This window comes from Aythya ferina (assembly GCF_964211825.1).
Source record: "Aythya ferina genome assembly, chromosome: 5".
NCBI classification, from domain to species: Eukaryota; Metazoa; Chordata; class Aves; order Anseriformes; family Anatidae; genus Aythya; species Aythya ferina.
The window spans coordinates 50248466-50271246 of NC_140301.1; the positions used below are offsets into that span (position 1 = coordinate 50248466).

The 22781-nt window shown below is 35.1% G+C and overlaps 1 protein-coding gene across 6 annotated transcripts in view; it reads right to left on the minus strand.

Moving 5' to 3' along the window:
- Positions 1-22781, minus strand: part of DICER1 (dicer 1, ribonuclease III) — a 69596-nt gene that overhangs the window by 28144 nt on the left and 18671 nt on the right. For 4 of the 6 annotated variants that reach the window (XM_084522436.1, XM_084522438.1, XM_084522437.1 and 1 more), the window contains 11 exons: positions 22421-22521; positions 14794-14986; positions 13761-13923; positions 13196-13326; positions 11389-11523; positions 10360-10520; positions 8926-9094; positions 6387-6859; positions 2196-2328; positions 411-653; positions 159-313 (listed from right to left, as the gene is read on the minus strand). In XM_084522436.1, coding sequence (XP_084378562.1) covers positions 159-313; positions 411-653; positions 2196-2328; positions 6387-6859; positions 8926-9094; positions 10360-10520; positions 11389-11523; positions 13196-13326; positions 13761-13923; positions 14794-14937 — 1907 coding nt within the window. In that variant the 5' untranslated portion in view covers positions 14938-14986; positions 22421-22521. Of the gene's footprint in view, positions 1-158; positions 314-410; positions 654-2195; positions 2329-6386; positions 6860-8925; positions 9095-10359; positions 10521-11388; positions 11524-13195; positions 13327-13760; positions 13924-14793; positions 14987-22420; positions 22522-22781 lie in introns of those variants that run through there. The other 2 variants (XM_084522439.1, XM_084522440.1) reach the window with 2 other exon arrangements.

The following is a 22781-nucleotide window of genomic DNA, read 5'->3' on the forward strand; positions in this document are numbered from 1 at the left end:
TTCAAACCAGCGCAATCACTTTCTCTCGATGAGAAGACCCTGTTCAAGACTCCCAAGATGAAATATGCACCATGCCCCAGCCTATGCTCCCATGTTCCAAGACAAACTTACAAGCTTTTTATTCACAGAGAAAAAGTAGAAGGGAACATGCCTCCTACCTATTTATGTGTCCAATTGCAGTGTTAATAGTAACTCTTGGACTGTTCTCATCTGGCCTCAACACATAGGGTGGAAATACATCATCATCATCAACAATGGGTTCAGTTTCGGTTTCACCAGCATCAACAGATTTTGAGCATTTGTTTCTCAGGATCTTAACATTTCAAGAACAGAATATGATGAGAGATGTTTCATTTAAAACATACTATGATAAATTTAACAAAAACAGGCACATTCCTCTGACCACATACCTTCTCAATTGCTTTGTATGTCTTAAGATCTTCTTCAAAACTTTTAATTTTGTCTGTATCTGCTAACATTATGTAATTGGAAATTGGTGCTCTAGCTCTTCCTTTTGACTGAACATAAGAACGGTATTCTGTGGGCAAATCAAAACGCACCACCAAGTTGCATTTTGGTATGTCAACACCCTCTTCTACAATACTAGTAGCAATAAGTAGGTTGGTCTCATGTGCTCGAAATTTTCTAAGAACCTGCAGAAGGAATGAAGATGAATTTGAGAGATTAATCTGACACTTGACTGTGTCACCCACTTCCTCAAAAGCTAGTACAATCAAAGAGAATTGATCAGACATTCAAAAAATTTGTCTAAGTATGCAGATACAAAGCCACTATAAGAAGTATTTTCAGAACCACAGCAAGACCATTTTGTCACAATAGTCAGATTTCTAGGAATCATATCTAATATATATCTGAAATTATGCAAGTCTAATGAGATACTGCAGACACTAGCAACAGAGAAGAAACCACCTTTTTTTTGGTGTTGTTTTTTTAATTAGAGCATAACAAAATGCTGCTTTCAGGAGAGCATTTTTTTTCAATCAATTATTTCTGAGGTTGAAACATCCACTTCGGAGGCAAAAAAAACACATTCTAGAGTTGTTACTTCTCATATTTACATTGTTTAGTAAACATTAAGGATTTTTGTTTTGAGGTGGAAAAAAGAAGGATCAGAAAAAGCATAAAAAATATTTTCCAGAACACTACCAGTTGTGTTGTTACATTAGAAATTCTAGAAAGGAAACAAATATTTTAAGAAAACTAAAGAGCAAAATATGATTGTACCATGTTAATAAAGATCCCCAAAAATGAAAAGTTTATGTTCTAAATTTGTTATTGAATAGGTGCCAACAATATTCACTGATTTTAAAGTTTTGTACATGTGGCATATGATCAGCTAACCTTCATTAGTGGATTAAACCCATACATTATGACATTTTTAAAGGCTTTATGTTCTGGGTGACAGATGTGTCTTTTTGCACCCCTTTCATGCATGTAAGTTTACTTTTATATATATATGTATGTGTATGCGTGTTTGTTTTTAATCAGATCTATTAGGCATGATTAGCTTCATTACTTATATGACACATTTTTTTCTTTTAAATACATTCACTATTCAACTCCTGATCTACTACACTTCAGGAGTTTTACTACATTAAGTTTGTTTTTTTGTTGTTTTTTTTTTTTTCTTTTTTTAAACTGTGCATTTCAGAAGGCTACTAGATGACAGTATCATCACAAAAGCTAGAAAGATGACAAGCCAGCTGGGGTATGAGGGAAGAACGTATTTGTCTTCGAAATATTTTACATGCATGTCAGGACAAAATCATGGAGTTCTACATGTATGTAATTTAGAGATTTACAAAACTCACTTTTAGCAAAAATAAACATAAAAGCAACTTAATAATTGTTAAAAATGCCAGGAACCTTGACTTTCTGTACAGTATTACTGTACCACTATTAACCCAACGGAGAACAATTAGATGACTGATGATCTCACAAGACGGGAGCATAATTTTACATGAAGTTTTAATTTGTTTGTACGATGTGACACAGCAATTTATCTAAACATCTGTTATTTTTATGAAAAACATCTGTATTTCAAATTAGTATGCATATTTGTTACACCATGGGTATTCCCTGAACTTCCAGTGACTGTGCCCAGACTCTGTCTGTTAAAAAAAAAAAAAAGTTCTGAAGGTACTGCTAGTTTCAATTATTTTTCTTGAAGTTACCTCTTCCTGTTTTCTGAATTCTACTTCCATCTGCTTGTTACGAGGCTGATTCTTGCCAATGCCATGTCCAGTTATAAAATTGCTACTGATGTAAGCCAGTTCTGGATCTTGTTTACCAGCTTCTTTTATCAACCTAAAAATATTACATGTGTTTTTAGAAGTCACAAACCAAAAAATGGAAGACAATCTTTTGTTTACAATAACTATGTTAAAAAATAGAAGTGGAAACATGAAAAGTATGCATCTTGCTAGCACATAAACTAGCCTTAGATTTCTTTAAAAAGACTGATTTCTAGTGAAAACCTCTACAATAATAGTAAGACAGACCACGTACAAAGCATGCGACTGCATGCATCACATACATTTTAGACTTATCATGGTAAAACCTGTTGTTAAAAACTGGTATTTTTAAACCAAGCTACTACGCTAAAGCTTCCTGTTGTTACTAAACCCTATTCATTACATTTTAGTGAATTTCATTCTCTGTAAATGACTAACTGTAGCAGAAAGACCTTTAACTGCTCCCTCAAAAAGTGTGTTTCCTCAACATAAGGTGTTCATTCAGCTTATTCCCCTACATCTTTCTTTAGCTTATAAAAGCAGAAAAAGCTGACTAAGGCAATGCTTTGATTTCACAGACAAGCTAGAAGATTGCTTGTATAAATAAAGTACTGAATCTAGAATGAGGCATTTGTGGATTTAAGAGCATAATTACCTTGTGCAATCAAAGTAATTGCTTATGCTGTAGCATCCTTAGTTGATCTGTTTTCAGCATGGACAGAATCTGGGATTTCTCAACCATAGCAGACTTATGAGCAGCAGAGCCAATAGAATCAAGGGGTCATATACAAAAAATTACACCTCTCGCATGTTTCACTAGAGCCATCCCAGTACCAGTTTTCTCATATCACATCCATCTGTCCATCACCTGGTCCTCCTCACGTGTAAGGACAACCTGCCTTCATACACCTCCAACAGCATTCCAACTTCCTCACACTTACACCTTGAGCAGCTCTCACAGAAGAGGCTGGGTGTTGTGCTAGGCCCCTGCTACATACCTAGCACATGCCCAGCTAGCTGCCATCAAACCAGACAGAAAATAGCAAAGTTCTCCTGTTTTCTCTCTCCCACTGGAATACTGCTCAAGTCACCAATTTTAATGAAGTTTATATGAACATAAAGCATTTTGGAGGCTTCCTTCCTTTGTACTCTGTTCAAACTGGAACGGTCAGGGAGAATAAGCAAGAAAATGGAAAAGCAGCAAATAGTTTGCTATCCTTATAGAAACAGACAGCACAAGGACATGGGTGTACTAGACTGAGTCCAGAGGAAGGCCACAAAGATGAGCAACGGCTTGGAGCATCTCTCCAACAGGCTGAGGGAGTTGGGGTTATTCAGCCTGGAGAAGAGAAGGCTCTGGGGCGACCTTACAGCGTTCTCCTAGTAATGTAGAGCCCCCTTTAGGGGGCTGCAGGAGAGCTGAGGAAGTACTCATTGTCAGGTAGTGCAGTAATAGGACAGGGTGGAATGGCTTTAAACTAAAAGAGGGAAGGTTTAGATTAGCTATTAGGAAGAAATTCTTCACTGAGAAGGTGGTGAGGCAATAGCACAGGGTGCCCAGAGAAGCTGTGGATGCCCCGTCCCTGCAGGTGTTCGAGGCCAGGCTGGATGGGGCATGGGGTACAGCAGGGGATTGGAATGAGATGATCTTTAAGGTCCCTTCCAACCCAAACTATTCTGTGATTCTCTTGTACTAGACTAAATGCTCTTTTAGCTGAACAGATTCCCATTTCTATATGCAGCCTAGGCTCTAGAGAGAAGCATTCTAAGAAATTAAGAGTTATAATGGGAACAAAGCCTTATTTTTGTTTTATTTCTCTATGTGGCATTTCTGCCAATCTGTATAGCTTCAATTTGAGCATCTATCTAGTAAGCATTCCAAACATTCCTACTGTGTCTCACTCATTACAGAAATGGACAAAAATTAAAAGCAACTGAATAAACATGTCACTGTGCACAGCTTTGGAAAGTTCTTGAGAAACATTTAACACTTTAACATTGTGGTCAAAAAGAAAATTAAGTAGTGATAGCTAGTAGGTATAGTTTTCCAAACAGACACAAATTTCTGCTTTCAGACCCTTCTCTAGGGAAGTTGTGAGCCACTGCAATGAAAACAGACGGACATGGGGCCTCAAAAAATGATTTCAGCTTCCTCTAAGCTCCATTTCAGATCAGGAATGAACTGTATAGACCAAACAAAACAGTAAATGAGCCACTTCATCAGTTGTGTATAGTAATAACCAAAAAAAAAAAAGTTGTTTGGGGGCAGGACATGGGTTGGTTTTGTTTGCTTTTGTTTTTCCCCTGTCTCTAGTCTGTAGCATTTACAACATGAGCAGTGGCTGCTGCTAAAGATCTCTAAAGAAAGATTAGCCCTAATTACTGTGTCAGAGGAAAATCCTACCCCTTTCTTCCACAAAGTCCAACACAGGCTACAAGTGTTGCCTTTCCCCATTCATCATGAACTATGGACTTCATAAACCAGGATTATAGTCTTGAAGTTTTACTGTAGAGATTTAAAAAAAATAATGATACTACTACTTTAAGTTATTTCTGATCCCCAGTGGATTATTGGAAGCCTGAGTGACTTTAATATACTAATTCAAAAGTTTGTGACTTCCTTATTCAGGAAACAGTATTTCTACCTCTATGTACAGTATCAACATAGCTGCAATAAGCTCAAGGGTGCTGATCTTCCAGGAATTTTTGAGATCAGGTGTACATGAGGTACAGGAGCATTTTGAAGTTATGTTAGCTAACTTTCTGGATAAAACTAACTGGATAAAAAGATGCATACAGTTTGATTTTTTGCTGCCCATAGCCTATATTAAAAGAGGCTTAAAGATGGCAGAAATTGGTTACCTATTGAGTCTAGATAGTCTCTGTTGGTTTCAATAGTAGTTAGCATATAGTATAGTACGTAAGTCACAGTCTACAAGAACAGACAGCACAAAAAAAGTATTTCGACCTCATTCATAATTTAAAAGAAAAATAAAATTTCACATTTCCATTCACTCCCTGTAGGGTAGTGAAATACTCATTCCAACTCAACAAAAAAAGTGATCAGGATCTATTAAAGTTATTTGTTCAAGAGTTAATAACAGAACACTGTCATTTCTCTGAATGGCTTAATTTGCATTATATAGCATATTTACGTAAACGTATTTAAGAGTGCAGAAAAGCAAACAAAAGAGATGAAGTTCACAAAAAACACATAGGCAAGTCTGCAGATCAAAGACTATATTATATAATACAAACTATTCAGTCAGGCAAAAGGTAACAACAGAAGGGTCAGATTCAGAGGTATCCAGAACTTAATAAACAGATTGCACAGGACATTTAGCACACTATTACCGCCCCCCTCCCCACCAAAATCAAGATGCAAATAAATCAGATGTCACTCAGTTTGTGGCAAATGGCATTTAAGAATTTTAAATGTTATGTGTAACTATCATGGATCACATTCAGGAATAAGAACTGATAAGGAACGAGAGTACTGCAAAGTGTATCTTGGCAAATATTCCACGGTTCATATTTTTCTTATTGCATACTGTAAGAAAGTACTTAGTGTTTTACTGAATAGGCGTTTTTATAAACACCAACTGTTAAAGTAGTACTGGTAAATCTTAAGATATATTTGTGTAAGGGCAAATTTGATTTCTGCAGACTGGATCATATAATAATGTGATTTAGTAAGGTAATGGTAAAATTTCCAGAACTATTGCACTCAGTAGGCTAAAGGAATTTCCAGCATCCATTGCAAATACAAATTAGAAGACCTATTAGTGCAAGTCAGTATATGTCTATTTTGCAGTTAAGGTACAGTGTTTCACCTTCTAAACAAATCAAATTACAAACCCAGATCCAAAATGAGCCCTTGGGTATAATTTTCAAAAACATGTGGGCCCTTCCCATCCACCCCATATACACAACCTGTTTTTTTTTTTGTTGTTGTTTTGTTATTCTTTCTTTACATAGATCCAGTATTGTTTCCTAAACCAACTTTAAATGAAGTTCTAAAAATACAAGATATACAATATCCTACATATTCACAATACTAACATCCATGCGCTGGCAGCTGAGTGTGTTTTTTTAATTAATTTTTTTTTTTTTTAAATAAAGAAGATTTACCTATTTAGAACAACTGCTGTGTATCTTCTTTCCACAAAAATAATTCCACATAAAATATTAGTAAAAGGAGATGGGAAATTAGTCTCTGGCTTCTCTTTCTCCTCAATTTCTTCATCCTCATCATCATCTTCAGAATCACTCCAAGACACATAATTATCCTGATTCCTATTGTTATACCATTCAACGCTTTCAAACTGCTGCCGTTCATATGGTTTGTATTTGCGCAAGATTTCAAGCAGCTTTATTACTTTTGGGGTTACAAATTTCAGGTCAAGTGAGGCAGGTGAGAAGTGCTCTTCACAGAGTGCATGTATTTTCCTTAGGAAAGTGTCTGTAAACAATAAAAATTTCCTGTGCAGCTCCTCTTGTTCATGTTTGATATACTTCTGTAGCTCTCTCACCATCATCCCAGCTACCTTATCTGCACACCAGGGTCCCAGAACAACCAACACAGCTCGACAGTCTGACAATATCTACAACAAATGAATTCAAATATCAGTTTAAAGAATACATTCATGAATTATTGATGTAAGACTGGGATCTTGTTTCTCATATAGCACAATCTTTGTAAGGATTATTATACCTATTCTATCACAAAAATATTTAAAATTGGTTTCTGTCATTTAGACAACCTTGGGAACTTTGGTTCTAAGTCACAACTAAACTTTCAAATTCTGACATTTCTGAATCCCAAAAATAGTTTAAATAATATTTTGCAATTTGGTGAAATTGTTATTTGAAATTTACCATAAGATAATTATGTTAAAAAGGAGAATACTTCTTGAGGCACCTCAATAAACAAAGCAGAAAGAATTATCCCTTATGTTAAACATTGAACTAATAACAAAGTAAATGTTTTAGTAGGCTTTTTTTTTTTTTTATTTCATTAGTGATACTTCCTAAGCTTTCAAAAGTATCTGAGCAGGATACTTTTGCATTAGCATTAGGTTAATCTTACTAAGTCTCACCTCTCAAAGGAAAAAATTAGGGGTATGTACATGGGGGCCCAATAGGAAAAACAGAGGGAACTCTACACTACTCAGAGAAAAAAGCATGGACTCTTAAGTACCATCAACATCTTATATGATGGCAAGGTTATTCCTCCCACAGAGTCAAGTGATCAAACACTAAACAAGGAAATACAGAAATGAGTTACAAACAATACTAATGATATACACGTCCTGTTACAACAGAAACATCTCAAAATAGTCACGATAGTAGTTTTCAGTTGTTCTTTCTTAATCCCTCTTCCTTAATTCTGTGGAGAAATATAGAGCAAGATTTCTTTACACTATCTTCCCTAACATTTGTTAGCTGTGGGACTTGAAGGCATTTTTTTTTCTAAACAAATTGCAACTGCATACAGAGAGACTTGATTCTCCCCACAACCAAGACAAAAGGACATCACAGGTGAAAAACATTTCTTTTTCTTAATATTGGTGCCTCCATCTTCTTGTAGAGATGCTGGATCAGCAAACAAGCACAGAGGGCTACATGCACCAGAAGCATAGCAGTTAATCCACTCCTCTGGACTACGTAAATCCTTGGGATCACACCCAGCTGCCAGTATTCCTTATGCATTTTACCCCACTGCATTTTAAGTTTAGCACAAAAGTAACCAGGACTTCCTCACACAATTGTGACAGACTGAAAAGTAGAAATATAGACTGTCTTACTTATCATCCTTCTCTCTGGCGCAAATAATCTTTTTTAACTGGACACTGACAGAGTGCTGGTTCTCTAGAAATGTTTAAGGAAACTCTCTTCATCCCAAAGTATTTCAGAAATACAATTGTCAACTTCCTCATAGATTGATATAGAAATACAACTCACTTCTAACTTCTTGTCATATAAAGAGACTTAAGTACTTACACAGTTGTACCTCAGGAGGCAATTTCAAAGCCAAAGGAAAAAAAGGGTGCTTCAACCTCAGACCTAAAGTGTGACAAGTCCCTGCTCAACATATGCTCACCATGCCTTCTGTATTCTACTCTGCCATCCTGCATGACCACACATGGGCAAACACGTAGAAAGGTAGGGGCAAGTTTCAGGTTGAAATTCCATTCCACTAATACAACACTGTTCTAAAATAAATTGTGGAAATTGTAGGGCTATGGTTGGAATTTTTGCCTCTACTCTTACTTTATTATCTTGTAATACACACAGCTTTTCCTAATATTCCCTGAGGCATTACTTCCTCTTCTGTACTGAATTATTCAAAGGTTATTGGAGATCATAAAGATGTCAAATTCTTGACTTCAGAAATAGGGGTGCAGAATATTTTTCTGCCTTAAGCTAATTCGCATACAAGGTTCTCAAACTAGATGAAGTTCTGATCTAGGAATTGATGATTGACATTTAAGCCCCAATCATTACCTGCACTGGAATACAAAAATAACAAGTCTTTTTGCTTAGATACGCTAGGCTGACTTAGGAAGTTTCAGTTAGCTTAGAAAGTTTCAGTAACATAACATATACTGCAAAGAAAAACGGTAGTATGATTTCAGTTCCCAGTTTACCACACAAGTTATGTCCTTACCTGTTTTGAAATTAATGTAGAATCTCTTTCCTTTGAATGCACAGATATGTTGCAGTCATTTAGAAAATGAAGCGCTTCATCCAATTCCTTTAATAATCTTCCATACAACCCACTTTTGTCAGTATATGGTCCACAGTCTACAACAATCTCACATGGCTGAGAAGTATATCTTAATTGAGGGCAAAGATCAAGTTATTTCAGCCTGTTAAGGTTACATGGCAAATAGCAAGGGCAATATATAGTATAGTCAAGAGTATACTACAATGACTAGAGTCAATGACTCAATGACTAGAGTTGCACAGTTAAATATATACAAAAGTATAATTATAAAAAGTAAAAAAAACACCACCACAAATACTAAACTACTTTGTTCTGAAATAGTATTCTTTCTCATATACTACTTAAAAAAAAAAAAAGGATAATATCACTATCTACACTTCAAATATCTGAAAATTTATGGCAAAGCAAATTGAATCTACTTGATCACCATCTTCACTTCTAGTATTCCAAAGCGTACTCTTTTGATATACCAAACAAATAAAATACACGTAGCATAGATTTAGGTCTGTATGCAGTTACACAAGTAAAGTATTTACTCTTCGTGAATGTCACAAAAACAAGTGAGAAATTCATAAAAGCAAATGGTTCACACCAATTCAGAAAAATACATTCAAGAAAAACAAAGAAGAACACAAAGCAACTGTTCTAGAACATCTTTTTGATATTATCTGAAACTCAGTTCATACGAAACAGTACAGCTGCTGCAAGAAAATGTGTAATTTATTAATTGTTTCACATTAACTTTCCTCCACAGCAAACAATCACATTATCACTACCTTATTTAAAAAAAGAAAATTCACAGCATTTTATAGTCTGTAAAAAACACAGTGGAAAACACTCACTTGCTTTACTATTCCAGTAGTGTTTTTACTGTTTTCCTCTTATCTCCCTCTGGCTTTCATTACCATCTAAACCCAGAGTAGTCATTTAAAACAACCAAAAAAATCCACGCAACTTCTCTGGCATCTTGTATTGTGGATGTTGCAACGTTTTTCTCAATGAAATAGCAACATTACAGCATATGCTGAACATAAACCAGCAACTCCAAACATAAGACAGCGAGTTTTACAACGAGAAGTGTTATGGAATGATTTTTTGTCTTTTTTTTTTTTTTTTTCCCCAACATAATATGTCGGAACATTAAAGCAAAGCACTCTTCGTACTTAACCTTAAAGAAAGATGTACTTCAAGACTGGTTACTCAAAAAGCCATTTTACATGTTTATCTTCTTGTCCATATCCCATATGGACGTAATGGCACCAGATACACACACCTTTCTTAAGGTTTCAACTAGAAAATAACTCTACTGATTTATTCCTTATTAAATGAAAATGCAGTTGTGAATTAAACAGCTATAATTGTACAGCAACATACCTGTCTAAGACCACCAAATCAGTTGCAGTTTCAGCATTGCTCTTTAGTATTTTCTCCAGTTTCTGGATCTTCTCCTCTAACTCAGCAGGATCACATTTCCCATTTAAAATGGAAGCTGTTAATCCCAGGATTCGAGGACATGATGGGTAATTCTCACAGATCTGTAAATTAAACCAGAATGAAATACCTTTGGACAGTTGTTTCCACCATCCTGCAAGCCTGCTATCAAACTACCAGTCAAGAAGCTTAATAGGAAATTAGTATTTGAATAACGAGTATTGGACAGGGAAACAAACACCCAACAGATATTTTCTACTCTATTGTCTGGAATTTAACCTATAGAACTAAAGAATATTTAACAGCTATCACATTTAAAGATAAATATTTACTTGGTGGAAATATATAGAGAAATAGACTGTTAGCATTGCACAGGATATCCCTGCCGCATTTACAACAGACATGCACATCATAATACTTACACACCATGAAAAAACTTAAGTATTATCTAAGAAATAAAGTACACATGGTTTGTGGTCAAACTTGAAGAAAGATCTGGAAAGACATCTGTTATAAAGGTTAACCATATTATATAAACCAAATACCACACAGAGACAGCAATATTCCAAAAAAGCTCTACAAACCTATTCAGAAATCAGTATTTTAAAAATAAACTTATTAGTACAGCCCATTTCCAAACACTCCCCCTCAAATATTTTAACCAATTAATTTAGAAAATGTATTTAATTCCATACTTTTTTTATGTTAATGCCAGGTTTTTCTTTAATCACCGCTATAAAATATCATAAACACACTATTTTTGTCTCATAACATCAGTGAAGTGTTAATTCATTACAGTAAATTTACAATTCCACAACATGCTAAAATATGGTTCCATTGATAAAATGGAACCATAAAATATGTTTCCTTCAATAGCAAAAGCTGGCTTAAATGTTTCCCACTTCTCCAACTCTTCCACCACACTCATTCTCCTCAACAAAACATTAGAATGTTCATGCAGGGGAAACCGACCTTCATAATTTCACGGTATGGGTGGTCCTGGATTGCAAGATGGCACTCATCAAACACCAGAAGATTAATATTTGACAGGGATAAATATTCATTTCTCAGAACAGTCAAAGCAACATGACATGTCATAACCAGAACCTACATAAAAGGGGGAAAAAGTTTTAGTAAAAATAAATAAATAAAGTAGTAAAAAAAAAAAAAAAAAAAAAAAAAAAAGACTCTGAGGTCAAAGTGAAATGGAAAAGCTCTTCTGCAGGTCTTGCTATACAGTATTACCAAATGTGAATGCCATTTATTCATCTACCTATATCCTCTTAGTGCATGGGAGAAGAAAACATTATGTACTTGAGAAAGTAATCTATTTAAAGGTTTTATACACATCTCCAGTCACATGCCTAGAAAGAAACAATTACATTAAATAAATAATATTAACACCAGCAAGACTACACAGAACAAATGTCACTGAATTTAGTGTCCCTAATCTGCCCCATCCTCATGTCGACTTTTCCCTAAACTGATAACCACATGCTCATGCAGCAAAAATTAACAAAATTTCACGGAAAATGTCACGGAAGTGGTAAAGACTGCTGTGGGATTAATGACAGCAACAGAAGATCTTTAGAAGGCCAACCTTAAATTCAAAATTATCATTCAAAAGTAAATCTAAACACTTTAAAACTTGCATCCTGCCCTCTAGCACGAAAACTACTGTAGAAAGTTAGAAAGATTATTTACAATTTAAAGAGGGCATCATTTAGGCATCACAGTTAAGTAAGTTTTAACAGCACAGAGGGTTCTGTTAGGTCAAAAAACAGAGGCAGGGCTTATATATATGTTGCATACAAATTAAGACTAATTAATCTTTTTTCTCATACTCTGGAGTTCTGAACTCATTATTTGACAATGTCTCTGCCAATACAAGTACTACAATTAGGCCCTAATAACAAATCCTATTATTGAGTACTGGAGTAATTGGTAAGAAAATTTATCAAATGAGCTAACAGAATAATTTTAGCTCTTCTGAAGAACTTCAAGTTTATTTTAGATTTCTTAAAAAAACTCATTTAACTAAAACTGTTGGAGTTAGAAAATAGTAAGAGTTCTTCCAAGTAGTGTAGAAGACTACTGGATAATTCATTGCTGCTACATTTTCATGCTATAATCAGCAAGAACTGTCCAGTAGAGTATCTCAAATTTCTCAGTTTAGGCTTCATGGATTTTATTAGCAGTAAACACATATTAAGACCATCTCTTAGTTTCAAGACTTAGGTTACAGAAATCAGCATACAATTATAGCAAATAATATTTGAGTTTCTTGATAAAATTATGTACTATTTTTATGCTAACATTGAACCACCTACAAAAATATTACTATATTACTACTAAACGTAATGATTTTCCATCTAAAAAGAGAACTATACAGAAACCCAAAAAGAAAGAAGTAAAAAGCATGACAAAAAGATAAATGCTCCAATCCCTGATGACCATTCAATTTTAATATCTTTATTACTTAATATTTATACATATTTTAATGGCATTTAAAGTACAACCTGCACATTAAAAATTTCTTCCGCAATCATCATCGTGAACCACCAGGTAGGGAGACTGGAAACAAAGGATTAAGAGGACAGGTTTTTAAAACAACCTGACTACCTTCTTTATATGTTTTGCCTTAAAATACAAATCTCACCAACATGTTAAATTTCTTTTAGAACCATTAACGTATAATTGGAAAGAGACCATCAATTCTCATCAAGCCTAACTTATTGTAGACTCTGCTTATATTTGTAGTTTATACTTAATACATTACCTGATGCTTAGAGAATTCCTGACTCCATTTCTCTTTTGTCCATGATTCAGTTACCTCTAAACTTGAATACTCTCCCACTTTAAGATCTGAATGTGTCCTGACAGCTGACACTTGTTGAGCAACTTGATTTGCTTAAAAGAAAGAGACAAAAAACCCTCAGTCACATAAAAATTAATGTATGAAAAAACCTTTAAGATGTTTGCTCTATTACTAGCACCATATTTCATAATGTGATCTTTGTTAGGCCAAACCAGGCTAGCTGCATGGCAACTACCTCCATGTAAAACTACAGTAAGGAAACAAATTGCTAATTAAACTGCACTTCAGATTTTATGCCTTGATTTTAAACCAGAAAACAGGAGATGTAAAAGATAAAGAGTTGGTATCAAGAGTACGATAGGCAACAAGTGAAAGGTATCAATCACATTCTTTAGTCAGCATCCTTACTGCTAAGGACTTCATGAAAAAGTTTCTCCCAACACTGCTTTCACACAGCTTCCCTTAAGGAGTATCCCCTGACAGTAACATTAGCACATTTGGGAACTTTGTATACTTCTCTTCTTACCTGAGTTGACCAAGAACACAGTTCTTCTTCCATTTTTGTTGAAATCTCCCCTGATCTGATAGGACAGCTCTTTAGTGAGTAGTACTGCAATAAAAGTCTTCCCTGAGCCAGTGTTTAAACAGACTATTGTATTATGATCCAAAGCTGCTTCAAGCAGTTCAACCTAGATTAAAAAATAATATTATTTGCAGCAATGCAGTGAAAAGGCTGACAAAAAACAACACAGGTGGTAAATAAACTACAGACAGGCCAATGTTACCTCTTAGAGCCCTTTCTCCCAGTGCCACAGAATTAAGAGTGTCCTCATTAGTGACAAAGCCCTGCTTCTAAAACTAAATTCCTCTAGTATCATTATATATTCATGTTCTAAATATCTTTCTAACTATAGCTTTTTAAGAGATGACTATGTTACTAGATATACTGTCTGAAACAACAAGCTAGTGCTTTTAAATCTAATTATATACATCAATTAAGTCAAATATGCAAGTATGTTAGCTCACTGTGATATAACCTTTTCAGTAATACTAGCCAAATGCTAGCTTTCAGGCACCTCTGCAGGGCACAAAGACAACTGAAATTCCAGAAACCAGAAATAGCTTTCTGTAGCAAACTGAAAATCAGAGTGCCCTGACAGCATTTCTGACGTTACTGAAGTGTTTTGATACATATGTGAATCAAAATCTGTATTTACTATGGAGAAGACAGAAGGAGACATGACTTTATGCATATAATCACAGTGTACAATCTTGTGCATCTTGCAGAGAGCAGAGCAGGAGAATATTCAGCTTAAAAGTCTGGTTTATTAGAGCAAACTGGTAAGAGGGAACAGGATTATTACAAAAGCAGAATGCAGCCAAGGTAAGGAAACAGAGACACAATTAGCTCCCAATAGGTGGAGCTGTAAGAGATGTATGCCTAGGCTGTGTCCAACACTACTTTCTCCAGCTGCTCTAGTTCCTTCTCTATTGAATTGATGGATTTAATTTTACTAATATATTAACGTCAGAAAAAAACAAAGTATTATCACTAGTACCTGATATTTTCTTGGCGTGTAAATGTTATCATGAATTGCTTCTTGTTGCCATGGTAGTCCAAAAAAAGGACCCATTGGGGAGGAAGCAGGGGTCATGAGCTGCAGTCCCGCCATGCTGAGGGATTGCAAAGCAGGGCTCTTCATTCATTCATCCAGTGTTTCTTTCATTGCATTTTTGTTCCAGCACAGCCTACTATGAGAAGAAAGAGAAACAATATTAGATAATGACAATATAAAGCAAAACCAAAACAAAATCTAAAAAATAATATAAAACTTTATTCTTATTTCACTTCCAGTAAGCAGTAAGTCTCGTTATTTTCAGCAGAACATTTCAATTTCAAACTTGGAGACTTTCTTCATTTAAAGATGTGTATTTATCAAAGAAATTCAAAAGGAGCTGCACTTCATGGGTCGAAGTTCATTCTAGTCACTTGGATTTGTACCTTTCTGAATGAAGTTCTATTTGTGTTCTGACAAACCCCCCCTTTTAAAATTTATTGATTAAAAAAGAAATAAAGCTGTTCTAGCTTTGCTTCATGAAAGAAAATAAATAGATTTTCGATACCGTAGGTACTAAGTCAGTCTACCACATTTTCCATTTTTCTTTCTGTGCAAGAAGTCCTATGACCAGTCAAAACTTTACATACACATACATGCACGCAACATGGACTTCATTTTAATCAAAGGAAAATGAACAGAAGCTTCAAAAGAACCTCTGTTTTCAGTTAACCTAACCAGAATCTGTTGAAGAGCTGATGGCAATTTAACAAATGATTGCTGATGATGCTGATAAGAACTTGATAAGAACTAATGGATAATGGGTCCCTTGTCAGGTTAACCATAAGTTTCCAGAAAAATACTCTAATTAATAGACAATCCATTCACAACTACACACCAGAAAATACTACCCCTAGTAAAGGGAAACCCTTCATCACTGAAGGCTTTTAGGAATGTTTGATAACTGTCAGGAAAATCAAGGTATAAATCAATTCTACCTTTCCCAGGGAGACTGAATAGACAAGGCATGAAGGTGTACTATAGAGCTATTTGCTATAATACAAACATACTGCATCAACTCTGATGAACTTTTTGAACTCCTCCCCCCACCTTCAAAGCAGATAAATATCCTACTCAACTAAACAATGTTTTCAATAGCTGGTTTCCCTTGACATTTCCAGATGTTCTGAATTCATTTAATGCCTTTTTTTTTGTGGGGGGGGGACAGGACTGATGCTAAAACTACCCCGGCTTCAAATTTAAGACTTAAAAACATATGAGAAAAAGCTAATTACCACCCTATCGTATAGAAATGTCCTTGCTATTCTGTACAACAGGAAAAATAATTTTTGCAACTGTTGCACTAGGAAAGAATATTTGTAATTCTGAGACAAGTGTGATATGGTATGTAACAGAAAACACTGACCTCTGAAGGTTATAAGAAATAATTACTTTGAAAGACTATAAATAAAGCAGTCCAAGTAAGAAGAAAAGTATTCATTTCTCTTTGTATTAAGACAAAGTTTTCTTTTATTTACAACAGAGTGTAAGCTCTTCATTGTATATTCATATTTCCAAGTTAAATATTACAATTTAGACCATGTCTTGACAGTGACTTGTACATGTATTCTAATGTAACTAACATTAAGTAACTATGAGAAGCTCTGATGAGATCAGACTGATTCAGTCTAGGTTCCATCTCCTGTGTATCTTGTAAGACAAAAAGAAGGCATTACATTGAATTGTATGATTATTCCTCTTGGACATTTATGCAGAAGTAATGCCCCTTTACAAAAAATAGTCAGAGACAAAGCTTTGTTTCAATTTATTTTTTTCCAAAGGGGCAGGAGAAGCCTGAAGGGCAGTGTGGTTAAGTTGAAGTAACACTGCTGCACTCCATTATAAAGAACTATTTCTGTTTTAAAGGCAGCCAGAAAGAAATGCTTAGTGAAAAAGAGGGTGAACTCAACTTTAGTCTTTGGCTCGGGAATCAATGCACTTCCCTCTCTATCAGAAAAGTATTTCTTTACTAAAAGGAGAGTGCTACTATTCCAGGAATCTAGTCTGATATTTTAATTTGAGCTTCACAGAAACTGTCAGGGTTAGAAGATACCAGAAATAAAAGATGAAAAAAATAAAATCAAAGAAAAAAGAAAAAAGAAATCAAGGGCTTAAGGGGAAAAAAAAGTAATGTATTATTTTAAAGGATGTACTAGAATGTCAAGAGCATTCTCTAACTGATTTTTCCAGTTGCTTTTGAATGAATCTCTGAACTCAATCAAATCTTGTGATTACTTCTCATTTACTTTTTCAGTCCCATAACCTAAGTTATGTTTTCAGCCTGGGTCTTTCACATTCTCTAAATGGAAAAGAACAGATCAATACAATATTGCTTTATTTGGTTGCAGATAAAAAACCAACATAGGTTACACACATCATAAATTCAGAAATACATTATTATTCGTTTCAGTTGTAATATAAGAAGAGTCCTGGAGATTTTAAAGTTGTTTTTATAGATTTCAGGCTGTATACGAGAACGTGCAGGTTCAGTTCTAATAACTGGAATAGTCACTTCATACAGTCTGCAAATCCATTAAGACCAAAAGAGTGTTTGGTTCACTCCCTTTGGAGCCAGTGGCTTCATGGATGGCCGCTCCTTCACTGAAGTTTCCACAGTTCTGTGCCATATAAGACAAGTAGCAGGAGATGTGTGTACGTGCTACAATTGCATGTAGTAAAAGATGATCATCCTTGACATTCTGATCTCCGAAGCATTTACACATCAAATGTACTGATGTTAATCAATATGGAATTAATCAGATTACATCAGTCAGGTGACAAGGACTCTTGTGCGATACACAATCTTCCCCAGCTACTGGTAGAAAGCACCTGGAAACTCCGGGCATGGCTAACATAGAAGCAGCTTCTGTATGAAGTAACAGCTAATGCGCATGAGTTGGGGGGGACTAGTGGAAAGTTCTCCCCCTCTCAAGGTAATAAATGAGCTTATCCTTTAATGTATCTGGCTTTTCTTTTTTATATTCAAATGAATAACATGTTATTTGGTAACAGAAAAAAAAATCCTTTGAAGAATGCAGAGGTCTTTCTGATGACAACATTTCATTGAAATGGCCTCAGGCACTTTTCTCTACTTCCACAAAGAAACTCATGTAGAAGCATAATTTCTATTTGCTTTTCAGTTTTAAAACAAGACCTGGTAACAGTCATAATTGTTCAAGGCTGGAATGGACCAGGATTTTTTTTTTATTTTTTATTTTTTTAATTTTTTTTTTGCTAAGGTGACTTGCCCATCATTTCCATACCTAAGCTCAGCCACTTTGGTCTTATACAGCATTTAGGATCAGCTATGTCTCCTTTTTGTTTGCTATTCCACCTATTTTGTATTTCTTTTCCAAACCATAAATACAACCTCAGGAAAAACAAATTAAATATTAAAAGATTAAAAATTAAATATGTTTGAGAAATCTTTTAGTAAAACAAACTTAGGATCTTTAGGATCTAATATTCACAAAGAAGCTTATCTCCTTTTCAACATACTACTCCATGACAATGATACCAGGATAGCTATCCCACTGCAAGGAGCAGAGATTCATACTTAAATGCAGCTCCAGATTGATCCTACAAATCACTGCCTCGCTCCTGGGAAATATTGTACACTGTAAACTAGTTTTGTTTCCTACATAGCTTCATGAAAGACCTGCCCTAAAATACAATCATCTCATCCAGATAAAAAAGCATTCTCATTAAAAATCATGCAATTTTTTGAAGTGCAAAAGAAGAAGTATGTATGCATTAGTAATTTAAAACAGTGTTTTCTTCTACAGTTAATCATACTATTACTACCCTATAATCTGACCTCCCAAAAAGCAGGATTTAGCTATCATGAACTGTGTTATTAATTAGCAAAATAATAGAGTGAAGCTCTCATGAGGCAGAGCACTCTTGAAACAGCTTTGATTCCCACCCACTGTATGGTTACTCAGGTAAGAAGAAAGAAGTCCACCTCCGTAAACCACCAATGCTACTTCCTGGTGTGTTGAACAGTTTCCTAGTTCTGGCCTTCGTTTTTATTATTTGTATTGGAAGTATATAAGATCTGACAAGACCAATGTCAATGTTATTATGGGAATAGGCCATAATAATGAAGTAATTATATCATTATAAGTCTCTATTTCAATAGCAAGGAAAAATATCAAGTTCTTCAATAAAAGAAAAGCAGTGCAAGCCCATCTAGAAATAAGAAGGGGAAAAACAGATCTACTTGAAGAACAGGTTTTAAATTGGAAACAGTTGAGATGTAAGTACATATGTTCAGAATTTGTGGACAGAAGTTAACCGAGCCCTGAAACTAGCTAAAAGGGAAGCAGGAAAATAAAACAGTCCTGCTCTGCCAGTATAAGTAACAAAGATATCTACAAAGATGTTCTATCTTTACCAACTGTGTTATTTGGATATTGATACAGCAAGAAACTAAGAACTTGCTGAAGTCAAATTTAAAGGGAAAAATACAGGAAACAGAAGTTCTGCTTCATGAGGCTCTAGACTAGGCTATAAAAGCTGGACAAAAGCAGCATAGTGTCCAGCCTTATCTGTTCTTAGGAAATAAATACTGAAAAGGTCCAATTTTTTTGGCCACAAGTCTCGGTAGTTTAACAGCAAAACCCACAACTTGATATCCTCACTTTAATGTGTGTTTATGCGAACACACAATGAACTGTAAACTTCAAATAAGATTAGCCCAGTGTTCTACCTTTTAAAGAAATGTATTTCAAAAACGCACAAGGTTGGGAATGAACATTTAATAGCAGCTTCTTCCAGGCTAGGATGATTCTGGAACACAGGTATAGGTTTTTCAGTCACAGGACCATACCTAAGTTGAAGCAGTCCTTTGGTGCATAAGAAAACTTCCAGTTTTACTGCACTAAGGAATACAAGCCAAACCAAGTAGGGCGCTCACCTGAAATAGGACATCCTGGATCTAGCCCTGCTCCAAGGACTGTTTAAAACATTTATAGAATGACACCGAAGTAAACAGGGAAGAGACTGGAGCCACTGGGATTTATCTTTCAAGTTTTTAACCACCAGTTGCATGCCTACTACATGTTAGATTTATAACAACTTAATACAAAACTACACCTCCCTCCTATTCACAAAAAATTATTACTGCCAAATACAACATATTTCCTCTGCCTTCAAGACCTCTAGCCTTGATGTCTGAATTTCTACCTGACACAGTCTTAACGATAAAATAAATATTTCTGATGCCGTAGGTTTTCATCTTTGCCTACAAGTTTTTGATTTATTATCTAAAAACACTGTCAGCATTGGAAGAAAAAACAGATTAACCTCTGATAGGAAGAGATGAAATAACACTTACTTGAGAGTAAATAAACCATAATCCATACAAAAAATAGGAACAGAAACTTGCTGCTTGTATATTCTCTCCCATGAGCACCTAAAGAGTCTCAACATCGCACTCTTTCCAACAAATTACACATCTGAGTGCTACATGAAACATGAATGTGTTAAAAGATCTACAGAAAATTCTTTCCTGATAATGGATGAATAAAAAGAAATTTGTAAAATATTAAGAATACAAAATACAGAGTCAAAGATCAATGTAAATGTTAATTTAAAAATATGGAAAATATTCAGTTAACACTAAAAAGTTTGTTATAGTGACTTTTTATACTGTAAGCTCTCTCCAACAAGAATTATTTTGCTCAAGTGAAGGTGTACATACGAGATTCTTCTGTTATCTCGTTTCTAAATCAGGATCAGAAACTTTCCTAAGTTTCTGAAGGACATCACTTGGCCCAGATGATTAAAGTACGGAAACACTGTCAAACAGTATAATTAAAGAGCATTAATCAGAAATCCCTGTTATTGCTTGCTATCTTTAACATATTTCAACACATACAGGGAAGCTGCACAAAACATTCCATATCGATTATCCTTCAGAGACCTTCACCAGATGCACTAACAGTTTTCGTGGTCCTACAATATTTTTTAAAATAAAAATTTAGATCTACTCACTTTCAAGACACACAAACAGAATGCATAAATGCTTACAAAGCTTAAGTATACCTCCAAAAGCCAACTTCCCTGGTTTCCCTAGTACAATCAGTATTCACTGTGAATGTTCATCTTGAACTAGATTTTATTTGTTATATTTTTATGATATAAAATCAGCCTTACACTGCAACCAGAACATTGGTTGTTAACAGCAAGGCAAGGGAGCCCAAGGCTGCTTTTTGTTGTTCAGAAAACTTCAATTGGAGAACCTAGGAAAATTAAAATTACACTGAGGCTCCACATTTGAATGAGCTGCTTCTGAAGCACTTCTACATGCAACACGATATAGTTAGCAGCTGGAATGCCTGCCAGACTCCTCCTAAACTTCTGACAATAGGAGAGAAATGGAGTATAACATGACACTTAGCAGATTCAGATAAATGCACAACCCCTGAAGTCCTTCAAGTGTTCAGTCACTGGTACGTGTAAACCTGGATTTGAGGCAAATGTGTAATAAACGCTTTCCGTTGCAATTAGCCCAGCTCTATCAATAAAGCCAACAGGACACAGTTCACACCAACAAACTTATGCTGCTGTACACTGTAACAGACCCTAAAGCAATAGGATTATACCTTGATATATCAGCATAGCATACATGGGCTGCAAGGTATTTGCCAGTACAGAAATAAAATGAGAAAATGAAAACGTATCTGTTTTCTAGCATATTGCTACTGACACAAGTATACAGTTTAAAAAGGAGACAGTTCTCCTGTAACACATACAGACATGCAGCCAGATACTAGGACAAACTATTTCATCTTTTAAAAAGATGCATACAAATCCCAGTGCAACTGGCCTGCCTATGCAGTTCATTAATCAGGGGTGCAGAACTGCTGAGATGCAGATTTCTCCTTTCACCCCCTTAACACAGAGGGCAAGAGATAAAACTTGAAGCACACAGCATTTAAATACAAGGCAAAGGGAGGTGAAGACAGGTGAAATTAGGTACATGTATGCCCTCTCTATGACATCAAACCACATATCATTTTATTTTTTTATACACAGCTTTAATCACAGAGTCTCTCTCCTGTTTTTGCTCAACTACAACCCAAACTGAAGCATACTGTTGAGAGTAAGACCAAAACTAGTTACCTGCCATCTACTTTCCTCAGTAAGTTTTTATCTCCTAAAACATATAAACTTAGTTCTAATTCCAACACTTTGCCTCTTCCCTCTTCCCCTTTATTTCCTCTCTATTTCACCTACACAACCATATTTCAGTGTAAAACCCACAACTGAATGTTAAACAATAACCACTCTAAAAATACATTTCCAATCATACCTGGTTTTACAGAAAATATCAAGGCACGTGTTGCGTAGCAAACACCTTTCTTTATGCCATTGCTTCACCTAACCATCCACAGATAACATAATGTAGGTATTTTCATCATTCTTTCCAAAGTAACTCAACCTAAGTTTCTATATCCACACGCACAGCAGTCACTTAATAGTCCTGAAGGAGCTTTAAATATAAACCAGGAGAATATACTGAAGCGGTGCACAAAAATCTGTTTCTCCCATACCACAAACTTACCGTTTTAATTTCTGCAGCCTCTGTGCTTATGCTTTCCAAACTGCATTTTGACATCATGATATCAGCTTGTAGGTTAATCACATAATTTGCAAGCTTCGGCTCTTAAAAAGAAGAACAAAAAATCCCTCTGAAGTATAAAAATGATTTGAAAAGGGAACTACAATACCAGGGTTAATTGTGGAAATTCATTTGCTTAGAAATATTATAAATGTGTCAGTGCTATACTAAAATAGTTCATTTCTCTTGGCCAATTAAAGTCCATCTTGTGCATGATTTTATTTTAGTAGTAGAAACACAAAATTATTATTATTATAAAATAATTATGATTTAAATGCTAATTTCTGATAGTTTAAATATGCAA